The sequence below is a fragment of the Pleuronectes platessa genome, chromosome 21 (genome assembly GCF_947347685.1).
Source record: "Pleuronectes platessa chromosome 21, fPlePla1.1, whole genome shotgun sequence".
In the NCBI taxonomy this organism is placed as follows: domain Eukaryota; kingdom Metazoa; phylum Chordata; class Actinopteri; order Pleuronectiformes; family Pleuronectidae; genus Pleuronectes; species Pleuronectes platessa.
The window spans coordinates 20,558,195-20,581,686 of NC_070646.1; the positions used below are offsets into that span (position 1 = coordinate 20,558,195).

Sequence of the window (23,492 nt, forward strand, 5' to 3'; positions counted from 1 at the left end):
TCTACAACACCACTTGAAAAAATATGGTTTTCAGCCAATGACGAAGCCAGCCTTCTTTATCAGTTTGTTATGTCAAAAAATTATAAATAATGATAAACACAATGATCACCAAGTATAAGATTTGAGTTTAACATATATAGCTCTTCTTTCTGAAATTTATTTCTTGTCTCATATTCTTTAGCAGAAGTACATTTCACAGATCATGTGTTTGAGAGAAAATAATTTTGCAGCCAATGTTTCATTGAAAGTAATTCCATTACCCATCTAATAAAGCTTGTTTGAGCTAAATTAGGCAGCCCAGCAAAGGGTCGCTGATACTCGTACATATAATTCCCTCTACTGCAATAACACCCTTTTAATTTATTGTATTCAAGCTGCCAGTAATGGGCTGATATGCTACCACATGCCGCCCTTGCAACTGTAAACATTGCAAAGGGCCTATCTATGTCCTCATCCACATGTAGGCTCCAAGTCTAGCATCCCTGTTTACACAGGAAAAGCTGGACTTCTAACATTCATAATAATATAATTATTACGATGATTATAATTATTATTCATGCACAGTATACCTGTGTATCAGATATTAGTATTCATAGCACATTTTACTGCAGCGTTACTCTTAGATTTGTATGTGTATATGTCAATCAAGTAAACAATACAATCTGAAGAACGAATCTTGCAATAATGTTTTGAATATTAGTTTATCACAAGACAGTAAAACAAAAATATTTGCCCCAAAAATACTTACATTTGAAAATAGGAGCCTATAGGTTTATTTTCAAATTGAAGTCAATTGCTCAGACATGGGAGCTTTGATGATGATAGGAGCTGTAAGAATATAAATATATTATGAGTTTTGAGTTTTATCTCAAAATGTAATTATGCTACTCAAGATCCTTGGAGTATGCTTTACTGCTGTCACAGGCTGAGAAGGACATGACCATGGTTCATCCTGTGCTGGACCTCAGTTAGTGAATGGCTATGAAAGGGAGCACCGACACCATGCACCCTCATCTGGACTTCAGCACCACCGCACCAGACTGTCTCCCTCCTGCTCAGCTTACCGTTACCTTAAGGTAAAGACAAGAGAGGTACACTTTCAATGGATGTCACATATAACACAGTGTCAAAATGTGTCTGTGGTCTGAGGTGTCTGGCCATCAATTACATTTTTTGCATCCTTTTTTCTCCATATAAAGTATATACATATATATGTGTGTGTGTATACTGTATATGGAGGAAAAATATGGAGATTTTTATACATACACATATCACAAACTGAATAATATACAGGGTTGCAAAGGGGTGGACAATTTCCGGTAAATTTCTGGAAACTTTCCATGGGAAGTTAAGCTCGGGAATTTGGGGAATTTTGAAGGAAAAAAAACTATGCAAATTAATTGCTGAGCAATAAAAACATCATTAAAAAATCTAGTTTAAAGATGTATGGAATGCAGCACACGCTGCATGTTGAATGTCAACCCTCCACTATGCATTTCTCCATCACATGCACAGATAATTCCCAACATCCTGCACACTACAGCAGGGCTATTGAGGCCTGTTGTAGTGTGCAGGACTAGTCAGGTAAGTTTCGATAATATTACTGGGAAAATATATTAGCATGCTGATTGAGGATTGTTCATCAGTTCATCTAGCCTATTTCTATTCATTTATCCATCAATGTAAAATATTTTTACAGACGATTCCAACTGTTTGGCTAACCATTTATATCTCTGGCATTGCATTAGTTTTTTTTTACAAACTTCTTTCTCATCTTATTCTACAGAGCAATGCCACGTGCACTATCTCATGTGTGAAGACATTTCACCCCAGCCAATGTAGAAGGAAAGGCTGTGTACATTTGCAAATACTGTGCAAAGACCCATGTTAAGAATGACACAAAGATGCAGAAGCATATAGTCAAGTGCCCAAAGTTTCCTCAGGGCTCAAATCATCCTATGACAAAACAAAATGTTTATATTTATGTCTTCATATGACAAGGCAAATACAGTTAGTATAAATTACCCACAACATTTCCAGTTTATTCCCGTTAATTATCGTTAATTCCCGTTAATTCCCGTATATTCCCATGGAAAGTTTCCAACTTTGATTATTCCCGGAATTTTGCAACCCTAATAATATATATATTTTATATTTTATCAGCTTACACATGTGTGTGGACTTTTGAGACTACTTCTGCACTCCGCTCCAGACATACAAATGCTTGCTGGTTTTAAGTGCTACTTGAAAATTGGGACATCTGGGCATTCTGTGAATTTGTCTGTAATGTCAAAGTGGAAAAGAAGGTTTGTCACCCCTCGAATAGAACAAATAAAACAACAAATAAAATACATGTAAATATAAATACATCGTAACTAAATTATATTCTATGAGAGAATATACATGGTTTAAATAAGCTACTTTTTAATAAGGTTAAAGCTACTTCTTAGCCAAAAATAGCCAGTCCAGGCAAAAGACGGATGCCGGCGTTGTATGCCTGCAAGAGAATGGCAAGGCAGGACATTCTACTGGTTCGTCCTGAAATGTGTATATGCAAAATTTGTACACTTCTCATCATAAGCTAAATAACAGGTTAGACTTTTCTTACATAGCTGTTTGTCTCTGTAATGCAGCGCATGTGGTGCAGAGTATATGCAGGTATACGGCATATCAGCATAGTGTCCCCCCACTTATCACCTGTTGTGCGTATCATTCATTCGTGTCCTGCAAGTATGTTTTTTCCTAGGATAGCAAAAGCACCACCTGCACTAGTCTGCCTCTAAGCCAATCACAGGCAGATAAGAGCGGGTCAAATCTGTGTTTGTCTTCCTGGTAAAAAACATCACCTGCTCTTTTCCTGACCTCCTGATTAACAAACTCATTAAAAAAAATTAGGCCAGTAAGGGAATTATAAAATGAAGCGAGCTACCCAATCAAAAATTTCAGCAGACGTTTCATGATGTTCTGCTGCCTCTGTGCTGCTCGCCAACATCTCATTTTTCTTTTTTTTCTTTAATTTTTTTTTTTTTTATTGAAATGTATTGTTAAAAATACATACCTCAATGCATTTCATGTATCAAAGTTGACATCAGTGTTGCTACAGTAGTGAGATAAAATAAACACTAACATCAGAAGCCCAAAGGTAAAAACAATTATAAAATAAATAACTGAGGGGTTTCATTTAATGAGTATAAAATAGTCCAGTAACGAGAAAAGTTTCAGGGCATTTTTGTTCATCATGCTTGACCTCTGCTTTAGGAAGGATCTAATAAGATCAGTTTCCTTATTTTCCTCACTTTATCCTCACTATAATCTCAAATAACATATTTTTGTTTCAGCCGCTCAGGGAAATGTTGTGATGCTAGATATTTCTAATAAGCTTATTAGTGAATTGCTTGCTGCCTAAGTTAATACCTTCGACCGAGAGTGGCCTCATTTCTAAAACAGTATTATACAATAAATACTGTTGTATCATTATCTTAATGGTAATTTGAATAGCTTTGAACACTTTATCATATACTTTGACTGGGCACATCGGCCAGAGCCGCCTTTAATGTGAGTGGCATGAGTTATTGCCACTGAGAAGGCTTTCAACTTTCTAGTAAATGCAATCTAAAGATCCCTTTGGACTAGTTTTGTGTAGTTTTGTGTACCGAGTCATGTCCCATTGGTTAAAACTGATATTACACTGGTTTATTGTAAGCATGTGATCTGTATGTTTTGTCTGGACACCTTGTCCCCACTCTTTGTTCTTCCCTGTTTGTGTGTGCTGCTAGTGGGGGACCTCAGAACCCAAGAAAACTGTTACTCATCATGCAATCATTTACTCAAAAGTATTGAAGGACCGGTCTGATCACCACCTCATGCCAGATGTCATTGTACCTTGAGGTATTCATGTTGTCATAGCAATTATTATTGTCTATGTTTTTGGGAAAGAGGCTTACGACAGAGAAAGTGGTTGTCCTCTGTTTGTTTTGGAAACCCTGCTGATTATAAGTAATAAATCACCTTTGATTTGGAAACTGGACATTTCCTAATTTTTGCCCGCAGTGGCTTCTTTCGATAGGAAACAGGGTCACTACAAGTACAAAACTGCTTTATTGACGACAGTTCAGGATTTCTACTGTCATTTGACTGTGTTACAGGACTAGCAGCAAACATAACTTTCCACGTAAAATCCAATGCATTGATGGTGACTATATACGTAAACTAACTTTCATATTTGAAAAGTTGAGTCTTATATTTCCAACAAAGGCTCAGGTCGAAAAAGCAATGTCTGGTGAGAATAGTGGTGAGTAAATGAGTTAATTTAAATTTTTCAGTGAACTATCCCTTTAACATTTTAATTATTGAATAGTTTTACTAGATATATATTGCAGATATCTGTAATTCAATTCTTCCTATGGTAAAAACATTTGAGATATGCACATCGTTATTCTTCCGAGGAAAATTGCATAATTTTTGCCATTCATATGTATGAGGCTTTCTACAATTAATATTCACTATTCCATTGAACTATCTCTTGAACAAATACGCAGAACCAGGGTCATGCCTAGGTCCCTTTAGATGGTTGTGGATGGCTATCTTTCGTGCTTCATATTTCTCCACAACTTTATCCCTGACCTGTTTGGTGAGCTCCTTGGTCTTCATGATGCTGTTTGTTCAGTAATGATCTCCAACAAACTCTGAGTCCGTCACAGAACAGGTGTATATATACTGAGATTAAATTGCAGACAGGTGGACCCTATTTACTAATTATGTGACTTGCAAATGTGACTTGTGAATGCAATTGGTCGCACCAGATCTTTGTTAGGGGTTTCACAGTAAAGGGGGTGAATATATATGCACTCAACACTTTTCAGATTTTTATTTGTAAATAATTGTGAAATCCATGTAATATTTGCCCCCACTTCCAAATGATGCACTATTTTGTGTTGGTCCATAACATAAACTCACGATGAAATACATTTTAATCTGTGGTTATACCATGACAAAATGTAGAAAAGTCCAAAGGGGGTGAATACTTATGCAAGGCACTGTATAACACACTTTCTCTGGTTAATGCCGATATGAAGATATTTTTCTTTCGTTTCGTCTTTTGAACTAGTGTTTGTCTCACCTCTGAATTATCGCATCTTTCTCTTCCATGGCCTTTTGATGGTCTTTCTTAGACCAGCGTACCTGTGCAGTCAAAACTTCACTATTCTCCTGTAGTTTGTCAATGCGTTTCTCAGCCTTCTGCATTAGCTCTGTGAAGGTGTGACACCGAGCCTCTAGTTTTGCATCACACTACTTCATAGCCTAGAGCACTTTCTTATATCTTGATAGAAACAGTCATTCAATTAGACATTTGGAGAAATATTTACTTATTTAGACAGCTTGTTTTGGCTTTTGTGCACAAGTTGACTAGAAATTTTCACTTCCATTCTTCAGAAGTATTACTGTATGTACTGTATGCATATTTGTCATTACAGCAACGTGGAGATGGATCAGGAGAGCACCTCCAGTTGGCTAATCACTCCCATGCTTAAATGTGGCAGAGAAAGCCGCCAGAGACAGAAAGAGATAGACAGAGCGGTACCAGAGAAAAGAGCCTAGCATGACAGAACCTGGGCGATACACAGGACAATTTATGTGTGAGTTACTGAATTTAAGTTTGACATCTTGATTTTAGTTGATAAAAGGATGGCACCACTAAGCACCTGATGTCACAGTCAACTCATCATTTTTATTTCTGCTAAAAGCAATTTCGCAAATTCTTACTTAATAAATGCTTGAGGACTTTGTGCTATTGACCACTCACTTGATAATGTTTTCCTACTCTGTATTTTTTTCAGTTTTTTGCCATTTGTTTCACCTCATTATTAAGCTCCTTTATCCTGAGACAGAATATAGTCAGCACACCGGAAATACATGTCCACCAATCACACTCACAGACACACATACACTACAGGTACACCATACCTGTGGTCCTTGACAGCAATGAGGACTTTGAACTCCTGGTCTTGGTGTTGCAGCTGGGTTTGTATGTGATGACAGAACTCTTTCAATGTTTGGAAAGCCTCTGTAGCCTGCATTTGAGCCTGGCAGTGAACTTCAGTCTCTTTAGATAGCATCTTTACCTGGACAAGGAACAACACACATGAAGCAACAAGGGGGACGATAACATCATTTCTAAATGTACAGTGAGATCCCATCATCTCTTCATCTTGATACCTCGAGACAGCAACACTGCTGTAATCTCCTGTTTTTCAAAGGAGAGCAACCAGATACATGACTATGTGTAGATTATAACACTGTTACATGTATTGTGATATGGTAATTTGTCTTTATTTATATAGCACTTTGAGAATTGGTCTGTATTTCTATAGCACTATGATAATTGGTCTGTATTTATAAAGTACTTTTCTAGTCACTCGAAATGCTTTTCCGTACAATAACAAAGCAGATGTTTGGTACCACTTATGTAGTCACTATAACAAAACTCATCATTCAAAGCATTGCAATTACCACTAGTCAGTGTAGTAGGGGAGAGCGGGGTAATGTGGGACAGTTTTTACATTTGCTCCCCTCTAGGCGAGCTAAAATGATATATCAGTAAAATGTACACATTTCCCATTAATTCAGGATGTTTTCTAGCAATGGAAATGATCAGAATGTCTTCAGGACAAAGGGCAGTGAAAATATTATCGTTTTGAAAAAAGTGGTCTTGTGTCCCACTTTACCCCAGCTACGGGGTAAAGTGTTCCACTTACTTTTTCCACTTTAAAACTACCATAACAACACATATTATAATAAAATCCTGACAACCACACATTCCAAAACATTCCTCCTCAATCTCATCTGTGAATATTCTCTTTGCCTCAGCTACTGCACCCCAGGCTACTGATTTTACTTTCCCTTTCTCTCTTTTCTTTATGACTCTTTTGAGGGTTGTCTTATCAATATTTCTATCCCTTCCAGCTTTTCTTAAGGACTTCTTTCCTTGCATGACCTCAGCGGCTGCACTCTCCATCTCTGCAAGAGGTGTTTGGCCCCAGGTTGTCTTCCTGGTGAATAATTTCTTGGCATGATGGCTTTTCTACAATGTTTATGACATTAAAAATAAAACATATATAATGTAATATAACACTAAAATATATTTAAGACTAAACTTAACTTGTGCTTCATGGTGGGGTAAAGTGAGACACTGTCCCACTTTACCCCACAGCATTTGTCCCACTTTACCCCGAAGCCACAATTTTAGAAAAACAACATCTTTTAGCAATTCAGGCTAATCTTCAGCTAGCATCAATCACATGGTTTTATATGTTGGAAGTTCACCAACATGTATGATATAAGTTTTTCTACCTGATTCAATTTGTTTTGACACAACAGTTGATTAAGTTCAAAGCAAGAAAATTTACTTTTACATGCAAAAAACAAATTTTTGTGAAAAAACATCCTTTCCACAGCACCAGCACCAACTTCTCCTTCATGGCAAGGGGGGAATGGGAGGGGCTTGAAAACATAATGGTCACATGACCACAAATGTGTTCCGTTGCCTAAATACAGGGGGTGTTTCACATCACCCGATGTCCCACATTACCCCGCTCTCCCCTACCAATCATCTGCTTGGTTACTATACACTACACAAATATGGGACTTCACTGCTCTCTATCTTACATACTGTCCAACATTTTCCAAAGACAGCAATGATAGATAGTGGATGAAGTGAAACTACATTTGTCTTAAATGTGTAGGCCATGATTACAATGATTCCGATCAGACTGGAAGATGTGAACAATGTTTACTTTGTGCAAATCAATTTATTATAACATGCACAAATAGGTTATTTTAAGTTAAAAAAAAAGTAAAGTAGATGATAGCTATATACGAGTTGTCCCAATAGACCTGTAAACTGTGGTGAGTCTGCATGCACTTATTATTGTAGACTGACTTTTAGCCATGTTATAATTTACAGGACTGCTTAATGCCAACTAAAGGCCAATGTATGCTTCTACGAGTCCGTTACGGACAGACGGACGGACGGATCGGACGGACACTTTTTGATTTATAGTTCTCCGTTGCTGAAAACAATTGGGCGCCAGAACAGTAGGTGGCGCAACAGAAGACGAGCTTAGAGAAGCCTACCTCATGAGTTCTCAGAAGAAGTTCACGTTCATTATTTACCTGCTCCCGGCTTTCCACACACACAGTCTACGATGGCAACTCAATAAAATAAAGTGACACCCAGCCGGTCATAATGCTGATGTTATCGTTTCTTAGCGCAGCGGTTCCCTGGTCTTGTTTCCGAACTGCGTTGCTAATTCAACAGCTTGAAGCTACACGGGGCAGCTAGCTTCCCCCCAGCTTCCACACACACAGTTAGCAGGGACTTAGAGCATACTAACTACTAGGGATGGGCATAATTAATCGACGATCGATTAATTGATCATTAAGAATTTCCTCGATGAAATAATTTTTTCATCGAGGAATTCGCTAATTACACATTTGACCACGGGGGGCAGTGTTTGAAAAAAACGCCACAGTCCTACTCAGTTACCTGCGACTGGCTGCGAGTTACCGTGTAGTTCCATTTCCAAAGTAAACATGAAGAGGTCACTGCGAAGTGTTGCGTGGGACCATTTTGAGTTAAAAAGGACTTGGTTCACTGCCAACACTGTGAAAATATTCCAGAGGCTGGGGGAAACGAGGAGCCTGCGTTGTCTGACACGGACGAGGGGAGCAAAAACACCGGAGCCGCGGCCAGGCTAGCCAAGTTAGCACGGAGCTACCTGTGTATCACGGCGACGTCAGTCCCCTCAGAGCGGGTTTTTCGGCGGCTGGACTGACGGTCACCAGGCTGCGTTCGCCTCTGACCCCAGAGCAGTTTAACATGCTCATCTTTCTCAACACAAATCCGTAGGCTGGTGCTGAAGTTGTATGTGAGTTACTGGTTATTTTTATGAAGCTTTCTTGACTCTGTGCCTTGTTTGATAGTTTTGAGTTACATTTGGCAAAACCTGTCGGACCTAAGTATTATATATTTGTAGTTGTTGTTTAACATTATGTTTTTTTATATTATTATTATTTTATTTTGGAGAAAAAAAAAACGAGGGTCAGTTATGTTTAGTAGCACCGACTTCTAGCTGTCTGCTCCGCTGCTTAAGATTACGGCAGCGCATATTTTGTTCATCTTGTAATAAAGATCTCAATGAGGAAACACGCTTTTTTTTCCCACTGCATTTTAATGTAGCTTATAAATAGTGAATTTTTTAACTTGAAAATATTAATGATTAATCGAAAATTCATCATTAACTCTCCCGACGATCGACGAAGACAATTTAATCGAACGCCCATCCCTACTAACTACTACCAAGTGTTTGCTTCTAACCTGTCGGTGTTTGAGAAACAGTCTCATGATAGCTGTGGAATTAAAGTCGTGACAGCATGTTTTTTCACAGTTACCACCGCAGTTAGCATGGTGGCTGGGACGCTATCGCCGTTATGAAAGTTCGTTATAACCGTATGTGATCATACAGACATGCCGTCAGGGCTCTAACCAGCCACCGTCAGCCGGACTACTCCGCTGGCTTAACAAACTTGTCACATTAATCGTAGAATCGTAGTTGTGTTTGGGTTTATTGTTATATAGGAAATGAAACAGGAAGAGGTCCGGAAATGATGTCGTTCCGAAGTACTGTCGTTAGCCGACCAATCACAGCCAATGGCTATCCGTAGGCTCTCCGCCAGGCCGACGTGTAGTTAGAAAAATCAGAGCTGCACGAAAAGCTCTCCGTGGAGCCCGGAGAGGGCGTTCCACGGCAAAGAAGGCGGTCCTATCTGTCCGTGTCCGTCAAAACGGAGAAGCATAAATTGGCCTTTAGGGTTTCCAGGTGGAGGCAATGATGGTATTTGAAGCGGCGTGCAAAGGGGTAAAAACACTTCATTGGGGTCATCAGGTGGGCACCCTCCTTCATAGGAGTTTTAATGATGGGCCCACAAGACCCCCAGAGGGCTCATCTCCAACACCTGGCATGTCAGGTGTGCCACCATTTGCTTTAACTCACTCTACTCCCCCTAATCGTGCAGTTGTTATTTTAGGGCCAAGATGGTATCTCTCCGCTTGATCTAAAACAACTGACGAGCCCGGTCAGCGTCAGTGGATGGAACTTTAATGGCTTGCTGTTGGACTTGACCCCAAACTCCCAAGTCCTTAAGCAGCCTGGTGGCTTGACTTCCCCACAAAACTTCTGCAGATGACCTCAACATGGCAGAGAATACATTCTAATAGGGCTAAGGGCTACTTGTTTAGTGCGCACATGCACTGACAAACTCTTCTGTAGTTGTGGGATGGATTGATAGAGAAGGAATAGATGTCTGCCTGGTATCCAGAGTAGCACATCAGCACCAAAGTGTGTCGGCAGGTGTAATGGCCTTGTGTTGGGCTTGTTTTGCAGCACACCTGAATGAGGCTTACGTTGGTATGAGAAGGAGAGAGGTGGCATGTAGGGTCTTCTTCGTACCACTGGTGTGGATAATTGGAGATGGCAGGCGGCTCTTATAACGAAGCTGGTTCAATGTGTTTCAACGTCACACAGCTCCGTCCAATAGAACTTTCTGCTCTGAACCCCCTCCCATCGGATCCACTGACACAGCTTTGCTTAAGACAGTGATTTTCAACCAGTGTGCCACGACACACTAGTGTGCCACGAGAGATCGTCAGGTGTGCCGTAGGAAATTATCTAATATTATCTAATTAACCATTGTCGAGTGTCTGTGCCAGGGGTGCCCAATACATCGATTGCAATCTACCAGTTGATCGCAAAGGCAGTGTGGGTCGATCGCACGACTGGAGGAGGCAGTCAGGAGAACGCTCCGGCACACGTACCCCCTCTTTTTCTTTTTTTTGCCGCCGCCACGCCCTAGGGCTCTAGACTAACTTTTGCTGCTAGTAGCACTGGTTTAAGGGGCATCATCACAAAATTTATATTTTTTCCCATCTTAATTGTTTTACCACTAATTATTTTGGTAATAATTAGAACATTTAAAGGATAACAATCACAATACAAGTAAACAAGGTACTTCCTCTTACATAATACCTCTCCTTTCCCTACCTTTTAGTTGGGCCTTCTAGCTCTCCTGACTGAACCATCTGTACAGTCTCCCTTGGCATCAATCTCCTACAAGTTAGTTCACTCAAGAGAATCATTCTAAGCAGGTCCTCTAACTTGTCCACATGCAGTGACCCTCTGACAGCAGATTTAATCCACTTCTGAGAATCCTGTCATATATTATTCTAAAATTGGCTATTCAGCACTTTTACTTTGTTTACGTTAAGTTCATGCTGATAACCAAATCAATTTGATTCTGAGTCACAAGGTTTTTGTTCGAATCAATATTGATTCAGTTAGGGATATGTCTGTCTACAATCCCAATTTAGCTTGGACATGAAAGAAATTCTCTGTAAAAAAATCTGTACTACTAAATCTGTAAACCGTGCAAGGAGAACCTCTAATATGGTGCATTTTTTTTAAATATTAGGGTCGGCCTGTCATGATTACATATTTTGTTGGATGATATATTGTCCCAGAAATTATTGTGATAGATAATATAGTCATAATTTTGAAACAATTTCATTCCATTGAAGAGATAATAATATTAGAGCATATATCTGCAAGTATACCCTTACAAAGAGCAATGAACTTTCAATTCTTAAGAGTATTCAGTCTGACATTCGAATTAGAGTAAAAACAATTACACACACAACCAAAACAATAAAAACAAAAAACTCTCTTGCTCTGTTAAAATGAAATCTTCAATGATTATTAAACATTTGGCACAGGGTATGTGTAATCACCTTAGTAAACAGGATGGTTATGATTTAGATTTCAAACGTAGGATTGTGTAATTAATCATTAATCTATGGTGTTTGATCATGTATCCGTGCTACTCCGGTCACTTTAAGTCCTGGCTGCAAACATTTTGACAACTCATTTTTCATAATGTTTAAATGCAGCCCTAATAAACTCTGGAGTGAATCAAACAAACTTAAAGTAAACTTTATGCATTGATAAGGTCTTAATAACTTGTGATGAGTGTTGGTGTCTATTAGTTAAAGTGAGTGCAGGTCAGCAGTAGTGTAGGGAGGACACAGGCAACTCCAGTACGGTTCAAACCAACTGCTGCTTCTGCTCTGATCATTGTGTTGGAGGGGCCCTCAATCAATCAATCAAATTTGATTTGTATAGGGTTTTAACAAGATGTGACATCCTCTGTCCTTAACCCTCAACAGGAGTAAATAAAAACTACTAAAAAAAACCTTTAACAGGGTAAACAGAACGCAGAAACCTTAGAGAGAGCCACATGTGAGGGATCCCTCTCCCAGGACGGATAGAAGTGCAATAGATGCCACGTGTAAAGAAGAACATCAGAAAGATAAGGGTATTTGTAGCATTGATTAGAATAAACACCTTGTAGCATAACTGAAGGTCAATGAATTTATGGATTATTGTCACAAATGGTTGAGTATCTGAGGAGATATATTATATATCAAGCAGTCTTGTTGTAATCATAGTCTATGGTCAGCAGCCACCACGATCAGGATCCACCATCAAGATTGGATGCCACTATAGTCCACAGTCATTGTCCACTGCCGCCATTATGATCAACCATCAGTTGCCATCTCAATCCTGGTCTAGCACCATTATCAGTTGCCAAGACGATACAGTATCTGCCATTTTTACCATGATCAGCCAGCACGATACAGAATCCGCCATACAGGATCCGTCTTTACATCACGATCTCTGATATGCAATCCCCAGATCATAATCCACGATGTGGCCGCAGCCACCCTGGATCTGCAGACGATTAGGCAAAGGGACTTCGGGGAAGAAGTCAAGTGAGTAACATGTATTGATGAGATATACATTTTTTTGAAAACTCCTGCTGGGTTCTCACCTGTTCCTGGATCCCCTAAAAACGCCTCCTACTCATTTACAAATCCCTCCAGGGCCTCTATCTGCAATAAATATCCGACCTACTTAACCCCACATCCTGTACAGAAATCTACCATCTACCATCCCCAACACCAGACTGCAGGCTTTAAATGGTAAATGGTCTGTATTAATATAGTGCTTCTGTAGTCTTGATGACCATTCAAAGCCTTTTACAGTACAGTTTTTGCCATTTACCCATTAACAACCATATTCATACAGTGCATTAATAGGCATCACTTTTACGGGACAGAGCTTTCAGCGTGGTGGCCAACACCATCTGAAGTTCTCTGCCAACAGAGATTCGCAATGTCACATTCCTCTAGAGTAGACATTCAAAACTATTTAAAACTCATCTTTTTTTATTACAGTCTGTCCTTGTCTTTGTCTCTGTCACCTGGGAAGCTGTGGCTGAGGGGGTAAAGTGGTCGTCCTCTAATCAGAAGTACAAAGGCTTGATCCCAGTCATCCCAATCTGCAAGCCTTAGCGCAAAGGGCAGGATACAGAACCCTGAATCAGTATCTTTGAGTGCTTTGAGTGGTCAGCAAGACTAAAAGAACTCGATATAAATACAGACCATTTACCATTAAATTGTCCTTAAACAAGTAAAGCGTCTTTGGGTCCCTTGAAAGGCGCTATAAAAATGTAAATTATTAATCGAACTGTATGTCTCTTCTATTGCATCGCAGCCTAACATATTCTCTGACGCCGTTATTGAACCTTGGATATATGGCTAAGGGGAGAACATTACCTCAGTCTGGAAGGGTAAAGCCAATTTCATACACCTACACCCTACACCTTAGCCTTACATGCACCTCTCCAGAAGTTTAACTACACATCTAGACGAAGCCGACTGCAAGAGCTGTAATTGGTCTTACATTTGGCAAAACCTAATTAAAAAGGTTTTATTATTATTTAAGTTTTACTTAAATAATAATTTAAGTAAAACTTGAGCTGAAAGCCTTCAATTGGTATCATTATGATGTTCTATAAATGAGCTGGATGTGGGAGTGGTCTTTCGGTGACTAAAGGAGGTACTTGGAAAAATTAGCAAGAGGATTAGGGCCTGGGTCTTGCAAAAGTATAGGGGCTAGTCAATTCAAAATGAAGGCAATTTTTTGAATCTTTGTTTGACTTTATTCTCTTCTTTAAAGCAACTTCAAGTGTCTGTAATTTGGCTCAAGTTTAGTAGATTCCCGAATGTTAATCTTTAATCAAATATGTAAACTTTTTGCAAGTAAGAAGTAAACTTTCTGTGCATTGGAAATACACTGCAAATCAGATTTATTTGGATAAAGGCCTTCCTGTGTTTGTGTCGGCTCCTACTCCGCACCCTTTCATCTTCCAATCTGCCCTTCAGGCAAAGCTTTGTAGTCCGTATGTTGTGAAAAGTAAGCTAAGTGAAACTGACTATGTTGTTGGTACCCCATACCGTAGAAGAAACTTCACATTATGTCCTTTTATTCCAAAAAGTTATAGAGAAAGTAAGGGGAAGCCCATATGATAAAGCAATGGAGGGCGGGAGAGGATAAACGCGGATTAAGAGTAACCGCCCGCACAAGACGGGTTTGTTTCATTGGTTGACCAGTGGTCAACACTACACCTGGCATTGTATTGATTGGGGAATTTTTAGAGGGTTGTCATACAACAAAATTCAGAGAGCCGAGGAGAATTTTGAGAGCAGACAATTCACGAGCGCAGAGAAGGGCTAAAACTTGCAGGAGAGCAGGAAATCCGTGCGAGCAAAAATATATCTGAGTGCAAGCATACAGTTTGAGCAGAAGCAGAGCAAATTTAAGTGCATACAGGGGTTATTTGAGTGCAAGGGAAGGGTTATAATTAAAAGTAATCCAAAATATGAACATAAATTCAACAAGTCACGCACTCAAACTGAAAGACAACGCTCTTGGATAAAGATAGGAATAAAGCTTAAGAGGTTAAGCTTTAGTTAATGTCTTTTGATTCATTTGTTTATTTCAGTAGGTTTACCCAGCACTTTTCTCACATCTTTGTGTAAGTAATAAATTACCTCTCGTTACTGAATATCAGTGTTCCGACTCAGGTTTGGTTGCCGGGGAGGGAACAAGTTTTATACTTTATACTGCACTCCTACCCCCCTAGACGGGAACGTAACTTAGATATCTACGATTTAGTTGAAATATTGTTATATTATAATGTAATCTTTAATTCCAGTTTAAGACATCTACAATTTAATTATCACAATTTATTATTCAATTTCGTGATATTTAAAACACCAGGATGACTAGTTCAAACATAGTTTAGGGTTCTTGATTTAAGTGAATTAAGACATCTTAAACTTGATTTATGACCAGTCACACTTAAATTGTAAATATCTATAACTGGAATTATCATCATTAAGTTGAAGGTGTCTGTAATACATACAGCAGGTGAAGTTACTTTCGCATAAACTGCTGGAAAGGGTTAAATGTAGCTTTTATATTTGTATCCGATTAATAACTGATCGAAAAACATATAAATTGATTATGAAAATTATCGTAAGTTGCAGCCCTATTATTAATTGTAGAAAAGAGGATACACTGTCACCAAAACAGGAAAATGTTTGGCAGTCTTGGCAGTAAGTATCCAACAGAGTTTCCTACAACAGTCTGTGAAAGTTTAAACTACTTTTCCTCAACGGGTATCAGTCTCTCATTGTAATGTTGTCACGATATCACGCTTTCATGGTCAAACTTATTTCGTTCGGCTCAACAGACTCCACACTCACCACGATCTCATACTCCTCACTAACCACCACGCGCATGTGTGATAAACCGCCTTACGGTCTCATCAACTGTCGCAAAAGAAATGCCCAAATTAAATATAATTGAATATAGCAGACACACTATACAAAATACATTTAACTGTATAAAACTTAAACTACAAACTGGGATAATATAAGAAAATCAAACCAACATTAATATTTAACTACACACACGCAGGCTGCATGGTGGCTCTTACAAAATTCTTAAATCATACATGACCCGTGTGTGAGTAGGTGTTATTTTGTTAAAACACTGTAACTTATATAATCCATTCATTCTATTTGCAGGAAAATGTTGGACGATGACTGCAGTAGATGAAAATCTGAAGCTACAGACATGCAGACATTTTACATGCGTCTGCATGTTAGTGCATTTTACTGCAAGAAACAAGGACTCACTTTGGTTTGCTATATTTCCATTATCAAAAATGAATCAGCTACCCTTTAGCATGATTTATTTGAATAAGAAAAAGTCACAGAAGAGGGTGCCTTCTGATTATAAGGCCGAAACACCTTTTGACGTTACGGGTCGCAACTAAAGATATGGCCAACATCCGCTGGTGGTCGTCAACATCTGCTAACATTAATTGGTGTTTGGTATCTTCCTTAGTGGGTCACTGACAACTATGTGGTAGGGCTGTAGCGATTCTTAAGCCGAGATCCAAATAGTGGTCCAAACATCCACTGTTTTGTGTCGCAAAGAGGTCCAAACGATAATCTCCCTGCCCAACCCGACTACAGTTCTGCTTTGTTTTCTAAATCTATGTATGTGTGTTTGTGTGTGTGTGTGTCTGTGTGTGTGTGCTCACCTGTTTCTGAAGGGTCATCTCTCCCTGTAGCTCTTGTATAATACACTGCAAATTCCTTTTAATCCCCTCATTCTCATCCGTTTGCTTTTCCATTTCACCAGCCAAAGTGCTACCATCCGACCACACACACACACACACACACACACACACACACACACACACACACACACACACACACACACACACACACACACACACACACACACAGAGAGAGATAATTATATCATACCATTAATATGGTTAGAAAAGCGTTTGAGTTTTAGAAAGCTATTAGAATCAGCCTATTACCTTCTGCTCTGAACCTGTTTCTGTTACCCATTTTATAAGTCTGTACAGACTTTCCCACTGTATTCTAGTTTTTCCCACCAGTTTCACCTATGTCTCATTTGCTAAATAGTCCAAGTGTATTTAAAGCTTTGTCTATGTCTTTCACCTCTTGAGTTGCCAGAACATTTTGTTTTTCACTGAATTACTCCTCTTTGTCTGTCCTACCTGTATGATGATGTTTGTTGGCTATTTTGTGGATGTTAGATTGTATTCATTCCCTTCTGGACCTGTTTGCTTATTGGTTTCTCCAATTCTGACCTTCTCCGAAATGCCTGAGCTGCATAGCTCTGTCTGTGGCATCTCGATTAAGGCACTTTTTTTACATGTTTCAAGTACAAATTGTTACAGTATATTCTGGCTAGAATGGATAATTTTGTTGAAAGATGGACTTTCTCTATCATATCAAAACTATATCTTCACTCCATTAAATATTCAAAACGTACGTGGAATGATCCCTCTTGCTGTTTTCCCATTCAAGTGTATTGTTTGCGGTCTCACGAGCTAACGCGCTTGGTGGGAGATAATGGAGGCGGTGCCTGTTAACAGCAGCTGGGTTTTTCCTCTCTAGTCAGCCGAACCAGCTTGTCTGTTTTTCTGCCTTCGAAAGTTTTATCAAGGCTGTGTTTTCCTACATGAAATTCCTGCATTAAAATAATGTATCATGACAGTTTGGATGATTTGAAATGGTCATTTATTATCACACTAGCATTTAATTATCATGGCAAACAATTACGCTGCACTGAACTGTAAGTAAATTACAAAAAAGTTAAGATATCAAACAATTACGCTGCACTGAACTGTAAGTAAAGTACAAAAAAGTTAAAATAACGAAACCTGTAATTATTACTTGTGAACGAATATCATTCACTTCTTACTAAACCTAGTCCCGTGAAAGTGAACGAGGAAAACATTTCCTTTCTGTTTCCTCTTCTGAGTCTATGCAGGTCACGTGGAAAATTATCCAAAGACTCGTTCACCTCCCGAACGTGTCTTCAGATCAATGTTTCGTTCATCTGCCGACAGAGTCTTCGGATCAATGATTCGTTCATCTGCCAACAGAGTCTTCGGATCAATGATTCGTTCTTCTGCCAACAGAGTCTTCGGATCAATGATTCGTTCTTCTGCCAACAGAGTCTTCGGATCAATGATTCGTTCATCTGCCGGATACGAGTCTTTGAATCCTTTTTTACGTGACTTGCATCAGCCTATGAAACAGTCACGATGCGCGGCCACGAGAAAATGAACAAATCTCTCTTTGAGAGGACTCGTTACTACCGAGTCCTTGTAAGGATTCGTTCAAAATGAACGAATCGTTCACGAACGACACATCACTATCGCTCAGAGAGACACTGAGATCAGAGCTCGTTCACGTGAAGCAGCCGCTCAGTGACTGACTGCTTCTTAACTATGGAAACTTAACTATGGAAACAGTGAAAACTCTTTCACTGGTCTCTGGTCTCTGGTCTCAGCTGCTCAGAGATCAGCGCCTCAGCTTCTTGATCAGAGCAGAACCTGCAATTGGTTTCTACCTAGCTTCAGTATCGCTTTTTGTTTTAATATTTCGCCAACTAAAATATATATTTTTAAGCTATTAGGCTAATATGTTTTTATTTATTTCAAAATAGGGTACTTCTTATTTCATACATTTTCCACAAATATGGGGAGGACTCAAATAGCCCTACAAAGTTCTGTGTTTAATTTATTTCAAAGTAGGCCGACACTTGCCTGTGTATTTTGTTTGTTTGTTATTTTGTTACTTATCTGTTTGAGTAGCTGGCTGAAAGCAAAGAAGTAGTAGGCTTACCTTTTATTGGTAACCTAACTGTTACAGTTCATTGTTTCTGAAATAAGATGCCTGACTGCTATGTTCACATCAAACTTGAAATAAAGAAAATATTAAAGGGCACATATTATGAAAATTCAACTTTTGTAGTGGTTCTACACGTTAATTTGGGTATCTGGCATGTCTACCATCCGAAAAACTGTTTTGGTTCCTCTATGTCAGAAACGATACACTAGATGGCGTCGAATGGGATTTCGAGCGAAAAATACGTCACAGTCTATAAAGGTCACCTAAGTGCACTTTATGTATCAATAAAATGTACATATTTTATTGGTCAGACGCCTTCAAATTATAAGGATGACGGAAGGGATCTTTGTATGTATTTGTTTATTATATGTGTTATGATATGGGGTTCTTTAACGGCAAATATGATAAATATGGGGGAAGTGACGTCCCGCGGTGTTGGTTTTTTGGTTGTGCGGGCCGGCGGTGCTTCCAGAGGTTCGAGGGAACGGAGATCAATTAAGACCTACATGGGATTTTCTTGCCGAAATGGGATTATTGCCTGGGAGTCGTTTAATGGATTAACGCAAGTATTGAACATTTTCTGGGCACTTGGAAGGTGGTGAGGACAGCGTGGACGTTGTTTGGATTGTTTGCGACAACTCACCACGCCACACCTGCAGTCTTTTTGTTTGGAACATTGCTTGGGGATTATGTTATGAACCTGGGGTGGGTAGATATTGATGTTTGTGATTTGTGTAAATAGCGTGTTTATGTTAACGGGTCCGCCTTTGTTTGCGGGCACGAGCTGAGGTGATGTGTGGGGTTGACGGTGTTTTGTGTAATACAGATTATTGTACGCAACCTGTGTATTTCGTTTATATATATATTTATCTCATTTGTGGTGAGACCGATGACAGGGTTATCGGTCCAACCAGTGATCATTTGTTTATTATAATCCGGGTCAGGCGGCGTGCGGCCGTACGTCAAAACATTAGTTGCGCCTCACATTCACCCTCCCACTCGCGCGCCACACCTGTTATGTCTCCGCCCGGTCACGCCACATAATTTCCAGATTTCACTTCTGGCACCTGTGGTCCTTAAAAATAATGCGTAGTAATTTTCCCCTGGGGTCTTAAACAGGGCGAATTGTTACAGAGTGGTGGCCAGTATGGGGCCAAGTGGATGATACAATTAAAGTCGATATCGCTGTGTACGGATCATGCTCGCTTGACCCGAGGAGTGTTTTCTCCCTTCGGTCTTTTGTTTTTTTCAAGTTAAATAACACGGGCCGAAAATTGTGTTTTGGTACAGCTAATACCTCTTAATCACAGCACTTCCCATGTTATTGATATTTCATTAATAATTAAGTTGCATAACGGTGTTATTTCCCCCCATAACTGATATTTCCCCCCATAACTCACTCAGTGAATGTTCGGTTTAATTAATTGATTTGTGAAGATTAGGATCAGAGCAGGGGTAGCTGTGCAAACCTGGCCTACCTATATATATATATATACATACACGTATATTGCAACTACAGTACGGGGAATACATCCTTTTATTAACGAAAACCGCAACATTAAGCACACGTTTTCCTGGGGGCTTAGCTTCACTTGACAATTCAAATGGCGACTTTAAGGCAGCAGGGGTCAACCGGGTGTGATGATGCACCTGAAGAGAGCTCACTGCCCCTCATGGATTTGGCTAAAAATATTCCTTCCCCTGCTGAAGATGACACTTATCGGCATGTTACCTGTAGACACAACCGCAGTGGCCTCAGTGAGGTAACCAGCCTGCTGGAATCTAGGTATCTTGACCCCAAGGATGAGGATCAACATAAATCGGATGACAGTGATAATGGGGCCATTGGAATGGCGGAACATCTGCAGGAATTACAGTTAAAAATCTAGTCTTTTGAGAACCGGTTTAAGGAAGCAGCCGATAGTACACTCAATCGGGAGGAGGGGCTCAGAGCAGCAATTGATACAATGGCTAAGGAGGCGAATGAGTACATTGACACGAGGCTGCAGAGATTTGATCAAGCTCTGGTATCCTGCCTGCAGCGGAGGGATAAACGGTGGGATGAAGAACTTAAGAAGATCATAAACAAAAGCCGGTCTTCATGGAAGCCTGTTAGTTCCTCCACTCCTGCTGTGGTCTTGTCTGCCGGCCACCCAACATCTGTGAGAGATGGTTTACTCCCGACCTCGGCCGCAGCTTCAGCTAAACCACCTATTAGAATGGAGTTTCCCCAGTTTGGTGACTCGAGGAGTTCGACCCTGTCATTGATTTCATCGAACAGTGTGAGAACTTTCTTACTCTTAAGACCACTGAGTGATTTTGAGTTCTTGGGCACCCTCAACGCCGTTCTAAAAGGACCAGCACGGAGCTGGTGGTTAGCCGCCCGCAGCAAAATAGCTAATTGGGAGATGTTCAACAATGCATTCCTTGACGCTTTCTTGCCCACTGATTACCAGTCGGAGATTGAGGAGCAGCTCCGTTCTAGTGTGCAATCACCCAATCAGTGCCTGAGGGACTTTGCTTATGATCACCGGGCACTCTGCCTGAAGTGGAGTCCCGATATGGCCGAGGAGGAGGTTGTGAGGCGAATCCTCAGATCATGTAATCCAAGGCTGGCCAGTGGCCTACGTGGTATTGTGTCAACATCGACCAGCTGGTTAAGGTGGGGTCTTTGATAGAGAAAGACTGGAGCAATTCCAAAGACTATTGGAACCGCGTACAGCAGACCAACTCTTCAGACCGTTCTAGCAAAAAATCCAGCAGGAAACCCGAACATGGGCAGGGCCGTGGACATGGTGCGGATATGGCTTCGGTTCTGGGCATTCCAACCCTCCTGGTGGTACCAATAAGGGTCAGAGGATCACACGGAAATGCCGTCCTTGACTCAGGCTGCACATACTCATTGATGAACAGAACCCTATGGGAAAACCTAAGGAGGGCTGGAGAGACTCTGAATGTGAGCGAAGTCCCGAGGTTCGTTATGGCCAATGGACACGAGAGTAAGGCTCTAGGGAAAATTAACCTGCTCCTCACCCTCCATAACACTCACATCTCCATCAGTGCACATATTCTAAGTGATGATCAGCTGTACATGCCTCTACTGCTTGGGTTAGACTTTATGTGTGCAAGCCAAATAGTCTTAATGCCCCACCTGAGGAAGTATGTTATGCCGGGGGGGGGGGGGGGGGGGGGGGGAGCAAAAGTTTCTAACGAAAACCCGGGATGCATTGCAGTGGGGGTTTCAAGGCTCAGTAATCAATTTCTACATGGCGGTATTTGAAAAGGCTAGCATCGAGCAGCCAAGGCCGGAGGTGTTTAGACCACTGCTGCTGAAATGGTCTACCGTTTGGACAGATTTCACAGGTGCAATTGAGATTGTAAAGCACAAAATCATGACCACGGATGAGCTGCCAGTGCGAAAGAGAGCCTATAGAGAATCAATACATAAGCAAGCAGTCATCGAGGAGCAGATTAAGAAGATGCTCAATGATGGTGTTATAGAGCCTTCCTCCTCTGCCTGGGCCTCTCCCGTGGTCTTAGTCCCAAGGAAGGATGCGACACCCCGTTTTTGTGTGGACTATAGAGGCCTCAACGCCAAAACGCATCACGATGCATATCCAATGCCGTTGGTGCACGAAATTCTGGAGTCATTGCAGGGTGCCAAATATTTTAGCTCACTGGATCTTCAGAGTGGTTACTGGCAGGTGGCCATGGACAAAGAAAGCAAGAGGAAGACCGCCGTGACCACCCATCTAGGCCTCCTACAGTTTAGGGTTATGCCATTTGGACTGCGGAACGCAGGTGCCACTTTTCAGCGGTTGATGGAACCTGTCCTTGGGGAGTTAAAGGGAAAAATCTGTTTCGTATATATAGATGACATCATAATTTTTTCCAAGACTCAGGAGCAGCATTTACGAGACCTGGATGCAGTCTTCCAAAAGCTGAATGAGGCCAATCTAACCCTCAATGTGAAGAAATGCCGTCTTCTTCAGACTAAGTTAACATTTTTGGGGCATATAGTATCAGGGGAGGGGGTAGCCGTGGACCCAGCTAAGATTGTGGCAGCCTATCCAGCACCCACAGACTTGAAGAGTCTCCAAAGATTCCTTGGATTAGTGGGCTGGTACCACAAGTTTCTACCAAGGATGGCGGACATTGTAGCTCCGCTGAATAACCTCAAGAGGAAAGGAGTATTGTGGGAGTGGACTGAGCAATGTCAAGTCGCCTTTGAACATCTCAAGAGAATGTTGCAGTTACCACCAGTGTTGGCTCAGCCGCAGCCGCTCCTTGGCTTTCAGGTTCACTGTGACGCCAGCGACGTGGGACTAGGGGCCGTCCTGATGCAGACTATTGACGGAGAGGAGAAGGTTATAGCCTTTGCCTCAAGAACACTGTAGTGTTGTCACGATACCAAAATTATGACTTCGATACTATACCTGCCAAAATATTACGATACCCGATACTTTCGATAAGATACCACAAATACGATACTATACCACAAATACGATAGGATACCACAAATACGATACTGGTTTATCTGATAGTAATAAATAAAACATCTGTAAGGTTCCCTTTTTTACCAGCTTGTTCCTGCCCAGCTATTTGAACACTTAACCAATGGCATTCATATTAGTATTAGCCTACAGGCCCACATAAGTAAAATTGTAGGTTATTTAGCATGTATAGTGTTTTCTTTCTTAATTTTTTTCTTAATTCTTAATTAAGTTTAATTTTGAACTGGGCTACGTTCTTGCAGCCAAATTGAAAGCTAGATCAACGTCTTAAA

General features: G+C 40.5%; 1 protein-coding gene across 4 annotated transcripts in view; it reads right to left on the minus strand.

Annotated features, from left to right (window-relative positions):
• Nucleotides 1–685: 685 nt before the first annotated feature.
• The window catches only part of ccdc57 (coiled-coil domain containing 57), a 32,068-nt gene continuing 9,261 nt past the window's right edge, over nt 686–23,492 (minus strand). For all 4 annotated transcript variants that reach the window (XM_053414406.1, XM_053414409.1, XM_053414408.1 and 1 more), the window contains exons 2-4: nt 16,570–16,678; nt 5,965–6,122; nt 686–1,070 (exon numbers count right to left, since the gene is read on the minus strand). In XM_053414406.1, coding sequence (XP_053270381.1) covers nt 1,067–1,070; nt 5,965–6,122; nt 16,570–16,662 — 255 coding nt within the window. In that variant the 5' untranslated portion in view covers nt 16,663–16,678 and the 3' untranslated portion in view covers nt 686–1,066. The remainder of the gene's footprint in view (nt 1,071–5,964; nt 6,123–16,569; nt 16,679–23,492) is intronic.